The sequence below is a fragment of the Sturnus vulgaris genome, chromosome Z (genome assembly GCF_052056855.1).
Source record: "Sturnus vulgaris isolate bStuVul1 chromosome Z, bStuVul1.hap1, whole genome shotgun sequence".
Taxonomy (NCBI): domain Eukaryota; kingdom Metazoa; phylum Chordata; class Aves; order Passeriformes; family Sturnidae; genus Sturnus; species Sturnus vulgaris.
This window is the reverse complement of record NC_142283.1, coordinates 62,364,088-62,376,327: the sequence shown is the minus strand read 5'-3', so window position 1 is coordinate 62,376,327 and position 12,240 is coordinate 62,364,088. Positions and strand designations below refer to the sequence as shown.

General features: G+C 36.5%; 1 protein-coding gene across 2 annotated transcripts in view; it reads left to right on the top strand.

Annotated features, from left to right (window-relative positions):
• The window catches only part of IPO11 (importin 11), an 87,486-nt gene that overhangs the window by 2,418 nt on the left and 72,828 nt on the right, over positions 1-12,240 (top strand). The window contains exons 3-5 of one of the 2 annotated variants that reach the window (XM_014881814.2): positions 5,263-5,347; positions 5,633-5,776; positions 9,064-9,164. In XM_014881814.2, coding sequence (XP_014737300.1) covers positions 5,639-5,776; positions 9,064-9,164 — 239 coding nt within the window. In that variant the 5' untranslated portion in view covers positions 5,263-5,347; positions 5,633-5,638. Of the gene's footprint in view, positions 1-4,530; positions 5,348-5,632; positions 5,777-9,063; positions 9,165-12,240 lie in introns of both variants that reach the window. The other variant, XM_088156541.1, reaches the window with a different exon arrangement.

Below are 12,240 nucleotides of genomic sequence, written 5' to 3'. Positions count from 1 at the left end.
CTAGTAGCTCTGACCTCTCTCCAGTTTATTCCTTCTTGAACTGAGGGAACCAAACTGAGGGAACTGTGAGAACCAAACTGGAAATGGTGTCCTAGAAGCTGTCTCAGACACTGCATAAAGGGTAACAACATGCACAGAGCCACTTGTGTTCTTGAAGTAGCCCAGAATGCATTTGCACTGTGATCAGTGATAGCACACTGTGTTTTGTGTAATATGTTTATGACTTTGTCTTCTGATTTCATAAAACCTTAACTGAATTAATTCTTGCATCTTATCACAGTGGGAAAGAATTAACGGAATTCTTAACAAAAGAGAACAAAAATAAACCAAATTGTCACTGTATTTTCTCGGCAGAAGTGAAGTAGAGAGGTGTTTAGTGTTGAAGTCCTTAATTTTGTACCCATTCAGATGTTTAGCAGTCACTGATTTCTTTTCACAGCTGATGTGATTTTAAAATTATGATCTATTTTAGTGTGATGGGAAAAGTACCTAAATACCTTTTTGTCTGTATCAGGAGTATTGACTCTTCAGGAAAAACATTAAACTGGCATGGCTAGTATAAAACTAGAACATTTAAAAGACTTGGAATAGTCTTGAAAGGTAAAATGTGTTTGCAGATATCCTCTTAGAAAGGGAGTTAAAGAATAGAACAGAAATGAGGCTTGGATGTTTGCCACTTAAAGGAGATGAAGGAATTTGAAAGTGGGAATAGAGGTATAGGACACTGGATGATAATGATGAGGAACTATTTTGGTATTTGTGGTCTCTGAAGACACTTACTCATTGTGCTAAGGGGTGGTATTTGATGTGTTGTTTTTATTCTAGGTGCAATGATGTTTTTTTCCTGCCAGGTGAGAACTTGAGAATATCCTATTGTCAAGTTCAGTATTGTTGTATCCAGTGGGATCTTGGAGAGCAGCTTTTTCTTGTGGGGTGTGGATAGTCTTTTTTCCTTTTGCAAGACTTTTTTTGCAGACTTCTGGCATGGCAATAAGAGTCACGCTTGGATTCGCAGCTGATAGCATTGGACACTTTCTAGTGAAAGGGATTTTTTTTCCTTCTTCCAAAATGTTTGTACAGTATGGTTGTTATAGCAATGGGTGTGGACCACAGAAAAGCAGGAGAAAGCAACAAACATTCCTGATACTGCTCAGTGTTTATTGTGAAGACACAGACTGACATTAGTAAGTAAAGAAGGGAAATGACACCCTTAGTAATCAAACCTGGAAATTCTGACTGTTGTCACACAAATGCAGACCTTGCCTTCCTTCTAAGAATATGTTGCTTATAAGGCTGACAGACTGTGCCAAAATTTCTATATGTGCCTCATATATGTGAAAGTACCCAAAAGACAATATCTATTTACTACACACATCCTGAGTTTCATCTCTAGGACAGTCTTGTAGAAATAGCTCAGTAGTGTGTAAAGCTGTAGGAATCCCATAACTATGGAGAAACTCCTTGTCCCTGTGATTTAACTTATGTCCCTTTTGCCTTTCCCATGCAGCAGGGAAGTCGGATATGTAAGAGGTGAAGATTTTCTCTATCCCATAGCAGTAGAGCCAATATTCATAGCCTTTCCAATTCTGTGGAGTAAAGAGCTTCTGTATATCCTCTGTGTAAATTAGGGTCTGAAGAGCCCTAGTTCATCAATTTAAAAAGAAAATAAGAAAGAGGGCAAGATCACAACAAACTAGGATTGGAGAGAGCTGGATTGAAGCCTGTCTGCAGGAATAACTTTCACATGTATATGTGTACATGACAGTTATTAAAACTGTATTTTGAGCATATCCTGCTAAGATAAGAGCTGATGCCTTCCCTGAGTCAATTGTCTTTACAGGGGGCATGCAGAAAATAAGTTCCCTGTAGAAATCCTGTTAATGGGAAGGGCAGGTAAGGACTTTGTCAGAGTTGAAGTTTTATGCTAGGACCTGAGCCTTAATGGCTTTACATTGTTGGAAGTCAGGTATTCCTCCTTGCTCCTGTAGTGTTCTCTGGTGTCTGTGGAACAGTGTGCTGAGATGGCTCGACTTTTTGGCTTGTTTGGGTTTTTTTGTTTTGTGTGCCCCTAGTATCCCATCCCTGCCTTTTGGCAGGCAGTTATAGCTTAGTCACAATTTGTAAGTTTGCTCTAAGTTTACATCATATTTTGATAAGAGCACGTATCGAGTTTAATCATCTTTTTGCCAGTGTCGGGATTAAATAAGCGAGACAGTATTTCTTGTTCAGACTCAGATGTTTATTAGTTCTTATCTATATTGCAGTCTCCCAAACCGTGAGTTCTACTGCACTTCAAGCTAATAAACTAAAAACGGAGCTCTGTCTTTTTCTCTACAAGGCCTTTTAAGGATAAACTGTCCAATTAAGAAATGACACCTAAATTATTTTTACTTTTAACCCAATAACCAGCCACCCATGGCCCGCAATGCGGAGTTTTTTATTCAATCATACAGTATCACCCAAACCCATGAAGAAAAAGGTGAAGAAGGACTAGCCTCCACCCTGAAACGTTCATCTTGCTTCATATATATCACTGTATTCTAAAACCTTAAACTCAGAGTTTTCCACCATGTGATACTACACACTTCTATTCAGACTACACACCCATAATTCCAGTTCTATCATTCAGTTTTGGAAGCCTTCTCCACGGCCTCAGGTCAAATACAGTGTTCTCCTGGGGGTCAGTGCCTGTCAGCACAGAAAGTCTAAAATTCTCAGTGACCAAGGTTCCAACAAGCGTGTAATAAAAGCTGCTTGCTGTTCTGTCTGCTTTTTTATGCCTAGCACATTTACTTGTCTAGCAATGTGGTGTGACAATGATTGTAAAACTGGACCCAGGCGAAAACCTGTATTTTTCCCTCTCCTTCCATCTTTATTTAAGGGATATTTCAGGGGTTCAGGGAGATGCAGAGGGTTACACTATTTTGGTGACTATAGCTCTTTGTTTTAGCTTAGCTTACTTGTAGCTAGCTTAAACTGCAAATCTTGAGTTTTGTGCAGTAAGGATTGATTCAAAATAATTGGTATTTTTTTTTAAATTTCTTTTTATTTTCTTTCTGTTTTTTTCCAAATTGAAAGTAATACAAGTAAGACTAGTGTCTTACTAGAAGAAAACAGAAACTGTTCAGAGGAAGTTTTAAAAAGCAGTAGCAATAGACAGGGTTTTTTTGCATCTTTGCCATTTGTATTTGCTACACATTTATTAGATATTTTTCTAGTTAATTTTTTGCCATCCAAATCATACAGAATATATCACGTCTTAAAATATTTTACAGTATTTATAAATCTTTTTGAAAGTTGAGTTTTCAGGGACATTCTTGTTTTCTAATTCAGTTTTGCTGTTAGGCTTGTGACAGCCTCATCCAATATTGTGAGGACTGTTCTTTACATGGGATCAAAAAGCAACTGTGCAAATTCATTGAAGACTGAATCTTGAGGGCTGTTAATTTCTCTGCCTCTTAATAAAGAATCTTTGAACCAGAGCTTTCTGGACATCAGGCCAGCATTATGTAGAAATATCCTGATCTAGCTCTCTGCTGTGGTTTTGACAGAGAAAAAACATTGGGTTAAATAAATGTTTGTTTGACTCACTAAGCTTAGTTTGCTTTTTCTTGAGGGTGTTTTTTGAGCAGTAGCTCAAACAGTAGTTGCTCCAGTTTTTACATAGACATACAAACCTTTTCAAGAATGATAAACATTATTAAAAAAGAAGCAAATCTTTCACTTTGAATTTTGTTGTCATTTTGTTGTTGTCTTTAGAACTGCCAGCTAATTGTTTTGAAATAAGAAACTGAAAAAAAATTGGTTTTGTGATTGCATTTTACTAACTTAAATAATTATGTCTTCTAATAAGAGCTGTTCTCTGTGAAGTATGCAGATTTCCAGTAGAAGCAAAAGCCTGCAGGTTTTTCCTCCCCCTTCTTAAACATGTTATCCTAGAGGTGCTGCCGCTGTTGCTGGTGGGCTCAGCCTTGGTCAGTGGCAGGTGTGACTTGGAGCCATCTGGCACTGCCTCTGTCAGACATGGGTAAAGATTCTTGCACCTTTTCACAGAAGACACCCTGCAGTAACCCCCTTCAGCTACCTTGTGCACAGCTGGTTAAAGCAGAAAGACTGGAAGATTCTTCACTTTACTTGGAAGTATAAAGCAGAGATGGAGTCACCTTTTCAATTATTGCTGTAAAGAGAGATGTGATTTTGTGTTTCATTGGTTTGATAGCAGACTTTCTTTAACCTTAGAACCTTCAAATTTTAGTCAGCTTTTATGAGGATGATTGGAGATTTGGAGATGAAGAAATTTTTTTTTAAGGGTGAAATTTTTATTTTTCGATTGTCCAATGCTATTACTGATATAAAAGTATTGTGGCTTGTTTTGTTGTTACAGTGATTTTTCTAAAAATAATCAAAATTTTAAATCCATGTCAGAATAAATTTAATTCTCCCATTTTTTTACCATTACTGTAACAATTTTAATCTTGATTCTCTTCCGTGGAGGTGGAACAATAAACCTTTTTTCCTATTAATCAAAAGCAAATCAGAGTCATTATGGTTGGAAGATACCTCCAAGACTGAGTCCAGCCTTTGACTGATTGCTACCTTGTCAGCTACACCACTGCTTTATGTGCCACATCCAGTAATTTCTTGACCACCTCCAGGAATGACAACTCCATGGCTTCCCTGGGCAGTCCTTTCCATGAAGAAATTCCTGCTGATGCCCACCTGCACCTCCTTCTCTCTCCTCTTTGAAGAGAAGCTCTTCTTTGTTGTTTATTTAGAAAGCCTAAGTATATGAATATTTAACTGTGTATGTGTTATTAAAAGTTAACATACGCTTTAAGCAGTCTTTTTTATAAGCAAAAACCAGACTTCATAGTTTCTTTCATATATGTGTCTTCTTATTGTAACATTGTTTCTGTGGTCGTTATAAATGTGATCTCTGTCATTTGGAGTGCAGTGTTTTGTTTTCCATTCATAGAGTAAAAGGGTGCATAAGGATGTATATACATTAGAAATTTGGCAATATGCATTCATAGTTCAGCTAGTTAATATTTGTATGCTTAATAAGAAGGAAACCAAATACGTTGAGTAAAATTGTTTCATATAGGACTAATTGTGAGACATAATGCTTTCTTTTTTAACTACTATGAATCGTTTTGATGAATTTGAATTATGGAATTTAACTATGTGGGTGAGTATTTTTTCTCTCCTGAAGGAAAAATAAAATGCAAAAATGTTAATAATCTGCATCTTTGTCTCTTGCAGACAACCCCATGGTTTACTCTGCTTACAGCTGAGTGATCGTCTCTAGCTGCAGTTTTGCTCTTAGCTGCTGTGCCTCACAAGAGAGGTAACTGTTTTAAAATCAAAATATTTCCTGAAGTTTCTCAAATCTAGCAAATGTGCTTGTAATGATAGATTTAATGCTTGCTCCTTCTGCTGACAGATTTCTGAAAGCAAATAGTTCTATCCCTGTACCTCAACTGCCTGTGAGTGGGTGTCATGCTATCTTTACACTGTGTAGTGTAATGAAAAATGAGTGTGGGGTGTTTGGATAATATGAATGGAAAATACCTGTCTATATTTGCTGTCTTTTTCTCCTTAAGTGTTTTTTCTCTGTTTAAAATGTTTTCAGATTTTCATGGATCTCAACAGTGCTAGTAGTGTTGTTTTGCAAGTCTTGACACAAGCTACTAGCCAAGATACCGCAGTGTTGAAGCCAGCTGAGGAACAACTGAAGCAGTGGGAGACACAGCCAGGTTTTTATTCAGTCTTGTTGGTAAGATACAGTGGAAGAGTGCTACTAAGTAAACTCTGAATAATTTGGAGTACTGGTCTCTAGAACACAGTTGAACCATGAGCTGGGGCTGAGAGAAGCCCTGAGTTGTCATGGTCCAGCAACTAGAATCCTTATGCTGAATGATATGGTAGGATAGAACAGTGATAGGCATTGTCATCATTGTGTCTCAAAGTGAGCTCTTTTCCCAGGCATTCAGGAGGTGGAAATGCAGTCTCTAGCATTATGAGTGGGCAGTAGTGCTAAATCTTTTATTGACCTGTTATGAATTCTAGATGGTAAAAGACCAAGAGAGCCCTTGTCAAAGGAATTGCCTTTACTACCTCAAGAGGCAGGGACCCTTTTATATACCAAGGCCTTTTCTTTTTTGTGGAGATGATGCCTTATGAACACTTTAATAGAAGTTCTCTCATGCTCTCCATTGCATTGTGTGATACCTTTCTGGGATTGCTTTCCTTTTTGTTAGCAGAGGGAGACTCCCACGGAGGTTAGCTGACCTGACTGTGGTAGTAAGATCCTGATATGGGAAAGATGAATACTTCTAAAAGTACTATGACCATTGGTGAAATGGATGCATTAATATGGCTAAAGTGATGACAAAAAGGAAATGAAACTGTTTCAGCAAAGACACTCGAAAGTTAACTCTGTTGTTATTTTCCAATTTCTATGCATGTTTATAATAGCCTTAAATTAAAACACAGGTAAAGTGCTTTTTCTACAAACATCTGTTCTCGGTGCATAGATGGAATGTCTCAGATTTGTAGTGTGACATGTTCTGTTCTCTGTAGACTCTCTCATTTGTTTGGAAAGTTGAAGGCAAGCTCGAGGATTTAGAGAAAGGGGTAGAAGAAGATTCTTTGAGCTGTTAAATTTTCTTTTATGCACTGCCTTTGGTGTAGTGTAGCTGTAGTAGTAAATGATCTTGATGGTAAACAGCAGAAATTGACACTAGTGACATTTTTTTTTCCTCTGGATGTTTGCTTTGAGACCTCACACCTCAGGGTGTAGACATGTTGAGCACTTACAGGTGTAACTGGAACATATACGAGTTAATTTTAAATATAAGGGCTAAAAATTCAGAGGTTTAGATGCTTATCAAAGGGGATCAAATGCTGATAATTCCTTTTACACGGTTAGGTGGATTTGTTTGGGTCACATCAGCCTTTCTTTAAGTGTGAAATATCAACACAGTCTTCCAAGCTAAACAAGTGAAGTGTCTATTTCTTTGCTTAACATGGTCATGACAAGTGGACTGTCTGGAAGAGAAAGTAGTTGGCACCTTCTTGGTGGAGCAGAAAAGGGTGCAAGGAAACAGATAAATGTAAATGGAGGATGGGTAAGACAGCTGATTTCTGTGGGATGTGGCAAGTAGTATAATTATTTACTGTGGGATACACTTGCTTCTGGGACAATCAGAACAGAGAAAATCATAAAGAAGCATGAGACATTCATCTTTGATCCTACCATTTTTAGTACCTAGTGGTGTTGCTATCATTACTTTTCCGTGTTTCTCTTTTGAAGGTATTACATATATCTCTTCAGATATATGTATAAATCGGATGGTTTTGAAAAGAACTTCTGTAGAAGTTACATCAGTTTGTATATTGGCTTCATTCCTGTTATTTCTATGACAGCATTACTGTGTTATAATAAATACTTCATGTTTTAGGAAGTTCGCATGAAGATACAGAGTATAGAGAGAAGCTCTACTTGTTTTTGTGTAAATTCATTGGTCTTTTTTTATCTAGGCCTGGTCTAGTTTCAAGGTGTTTTTATCTGTGGAAGTTTTGGTTCTGCTAAATATTTTATCAAGGAGAGGAATAGTTGTTTGTAAGATGGATGGAAGTTGCAGTATGAGTAGTTTGGGTTTTCCATGTTTCATTTATTTTGAAATTTTTCTTTTATGATACGGAAGTAGTGTTAGAAGTTACCTGTTTGTATTTTAATATGCTTAAGTTGCATTTGGGAAAGGTCAAGTCTTTTAGAGATTATTCTGTGTTCCTAAATGAGCTCTGGGGGAGGGCATATTACATATGGGTCATTTTCATGTTGTGTTGTATTTATTGGTGGGTTGCCACCTTTCTGATATTTTTCTACAGTTTGCCAGTTTTGAGATCGATGTCACTGTTGGCATGTACGTCTGTTTACTTTCTAGTGATTGGAGTGTTAGGGTTTTTTATTTTTGTTGGCCATTACCTCTAGAAAGATGTTACTATTAATAGAAAGAAAGTTTGAGAGAAAGTTAGGTTTTGAATTCATAGTGAAATGACGGCCCAGGTTTCTACAGTGCTGAGTCATTTGAAAGATTTGTTTATACTTCTGCAGGCATGGCGCCTGAAAGTAGCAGATGCTTTAGACCTGAATTCCTGCATTTTTCTGGTCCCTTCATACTGGACTTCTAAAAGCAATGAATACAAATGGTACACTCTTTCTGCAGTGCACTGTATAGTAAGAGTACTGAGCTCACACATGCTCTGTAAAGGAGAGAGTAATGATGTCTCACCCCTTGAGAAGGATCCGTCTGATGCAGTAGAAAACAGGAGGAGAGCTGCTGTTCAGACTAGTACCCCTGTTGTGATTCAATAGCCTACCTTTATTTTAATTTCTCTTGGTTGGTTAGCTTTGCAACATTACGGCACAAAATAACTCCTCTGTGTTTGTCTGTATGTACGGATTTATAAAAGCATATATAGATAGATACATATGTATGCATGTATCTATAGCTTTTTATTGGTAGAAACTAATTTCCTAGAATAAGCATAGTTGAAATTGAAAATGGCAGACCTACAATGTTTTACAAACAGTATTGGTAGACAGGATGGTTCTTGGTATATGAGAACATAATGAATAAATAACATGAAGACTGGATTCTGGCTAGAATAAAGCATTATCTTGTATTCTGCAGTGGCACAAACTTCTGAGAGCTGTGTCATTAAAGAATGTAAAAATTATCTGATTCTAGTAATCATTACCATGATATTTCCTTCTCTGCCAGACAAGATTAGCAATACATTTGCCTTATATGTTGATTGTGTAAATAAATCAAGATTTGGGCTACTGATAAACATTTTTTAATCTCTAAAATTTTATGTTTAGCAGTGTTTTCACTTTTCTGTCAAATGATGATTAAGGCTTTTTGTTTATGTGTACCCATATCATGGAGGTATGTCTATTTCTACATTTATGAGGGCACGTGTTGATGCAATTTCTGTCTTGTTTGTGGTGTCTTGGGCAGTTTTTAACTTTTCTTTTTTTACTTTTGTAAACAGAATATCTTTACAAATCATAGTCTGGATGTGAATGTAAGATGGTTAGCTGTGCTTTACTTTAAAAATGGAATTGATCGCTACTGGAGACGGGTCGCACCACAGTAAGTTTTGAGTTCTTCCACTTACCTGTCTTAAAGTTGGCATTATTATCGTTGCCAGGCTGGAGAAACAGCAGATCCTTAATTCATTGAAGTTCCTTTAGAATTTATGCTGAAACTGACAGCATGCTTCAAACTTCAGGACTTGCTGATAAAACTTTTTGTCTTTATATTGCTTCTTATGACTCTGTTCATGATTTACTTTTGAGAACTGAGTTGGAAGGCTGTTTCACAGATATTAGGTTTTGAAGTGATGCAGTAAGGGTTACAACATCAAGACCTGGATTTACTGATATTGTCAGAAGTGAAAGGTAGTCAGTCTCTTGGAGAGTGAGGGAGGCATTTCATTTTGTTTAAGCTGATTCATATTGAATGTGTACATGGGAAAGAGGCAGTGGAATAATTATCATACTAAAAAGTTCTGGTCTTCATTTTTTGTTGTTCTGATATATGGGTGCTGATAATGCATGACAAAGAGGTCTCCAAAGAAGATGAGAAATATAAGCACTTTCCATGAGTACCATGTAATTTACTTAAAAATTACAAGAAGTGCCATTTTTAATATGTAACCCATGGAATTACATACTTACCGGTCTTTTGTGTGAAGTGCTTATTTTTCTTTTAAAAACAGATGTGATTCCATGAAGAATTTCAATTCCAGAACTCATAAAAGGCTTTCAAGTATTGAGTCTCTCTTAAATGCTAGTGATAGGTGGAACTGTCACTGTCTGATGTAGGGTATCAGATGGAATTCTAGGTATAATTTTTCTGGATCACAAATATGCATTAGTATTATGATACAAAGTATGATTTTCATTGTTCATTGTTTGAGATAGTTCAATGTATTTTGCCTTGCATTGTAAGCTTTTCCAAAGGTCTACCAAAAGAGGGAAAAATTACAAAATTCTGTATCCACAGCACATTATAAGTAGTGTAGTTCTCCTTCATTATTGCATATATTGCATTATTGCACTAGGGTTTTTCTATGTGTGAATTAGTATATAATTGCAAAACATCTGCAAGCATTTGGATTATTTTTTATGTGAAAGGAAAACACCATCCTTTTCATGAAAGACGGCATATATCTTTGACATTTCTGGTTAACAGGATTCTGCTTACAATACTGGTACTTAGCAAGGACTAAGAAGTCAAACATCATTTCAATTTGTTATTATTTTTAGATACTAGTAGCATTTCTGGTAAAAAGCATAGTTTATTTCTTGCAGAACTAAAGACTAGAATTTTACTGTTGGAGGTAAAAATTAAATAAAAATCTTTTAATGTAGTTTTCCTGTAGTTTTAAATTAAATGTAATTTTGTAAATATATTTTTCTTGGCTATTAAAGGTTTCATGGGTTAAAACTATATTAAATTTCCAATGCAACCATATTTTTCCATATTTCCAATTTTTCTGTCACTAATTTAATGCAATTAAAGTATAAAATCAATTTTTAAAATTGTTGGCTACTGTTAAGGATTCAGTGGAGTAATGCACACTAAATCTTTCGTCTGTGTCCAACTGTTTTTCTTTCTAAATTTGTTAGATGTGACTTTTTGTTAGAGCTCACTTAGATCACGTTTCTCCTAGAATATGTTGAGGTCATTTTGAGAAATCCTGATTTAAACTACATCCTTAAGTTAATTATTTTATGAACCAATCATAGTTTGAATGTCATGATTTTTTGAAGGCTTCATTGTAGCGGCTGTGTTTTTGTTGTCTTTGCAAAATTCTTGTCTTTTGTCTTGTGTGTGTCACTTCAGCCGCTGTCCCCTCTCCATCCATAGTAGTGCGTCAAAGCATGTTTTGACATACAGATCAGCTAAAAACCACGTTTTCCAGTGAGAGTGATTTTGAAGATGAGCCTATTAACTTCCTCCCTCTTGCTTTTTCGGGCAGCTTTTCATATAGCTGGTGAAGAGTGTAGAGTTGTCATAGACTCTTGTCAGGCACAATTTGGTCTTGTCTTTGGAAATTGTGTTGGCCTCCTCAAAAGCTGGTCTCACAGGATGGTTTTGTATTTGTTTTTATTTTCTTCAGAAATGGTGTGTCTTGAATTTAAGAGCTGAACATGTTTTTGATTTTACAGACAATTGCTTTTGTATCCTGTCTCTTGTCGACTTTGTTCTCTTATTTGAATACCGTGTTAGCAACTTTAACAATACTTTTCAAATACATGTTTTTACTTGTGTGATGACTCCTCATAAGCCAGAAATCCAAATCCGGAATATCAGACTTTTTATAAAAAAGCTCGAAAATAATTTGTATTTGCATGTATATTTCTCCATGCCACAAACACACAGAGAAAGATCAAAGTAATTTTGAACTTGCAAATTGTGAAAGCCTACAGCATAGTGGATAGTACTTAGAAATTCATGTGTAGAAGAAGTTGTTTTAATTTTTGGGCGCACATAGTTCAATGCTGTAGGGAAGTAACTGAGTGGGGCACGTTCTTCCTAATTTCTTGCCTGCTTATGACTTTTATGGCTGGAATTGTGGAGTTGGCTTTCTTGCAGGGCACCGAGGGCGGCTGAGGGCAGTGGTGCTGGTGTGTCTCCTTCAGGGGCTGAGGGTGTCCCTGTTTCCCTGCAGATGTCACTCTCGTGTTGTTTAAACGCTGAATTCCTCCACCCGCGGTCCGGCAGACCCTTAGGGACTCTGCCACACAGCGCTGTGTGACACTTGTGTCGGCACTGATTTAATAGATAGGGGTTTTTTTGTTACTATTTTCAAGTTTTGCTTATCACAAGCTTGTGTTTGAGGCGTTCATCGTCACGAATCTGTTTATTTTCTTTCATTTGTGTTGTCTGCAATGGCAAAAACTTAATTATAGCATTTTTATTTGCAGTCGGTAATGAACTGAATCCTTGCTGCTCTTAGACTGTGCATATGATCAGTTTGATATAATAATAATTACGAAAAAGTGTTTAAGGATAGGGGTCTTATGAGCCCACAAAGTAAATGAAGTCATATAGTAAACCAGGCTATTTTTTTCTTTACAAACCAGGTTTTAGGTGTTTTCTGTTGTCTCTGAAACGGAGGTATTATACAATCTACATTTAATTGAGAATAGATTTTTAA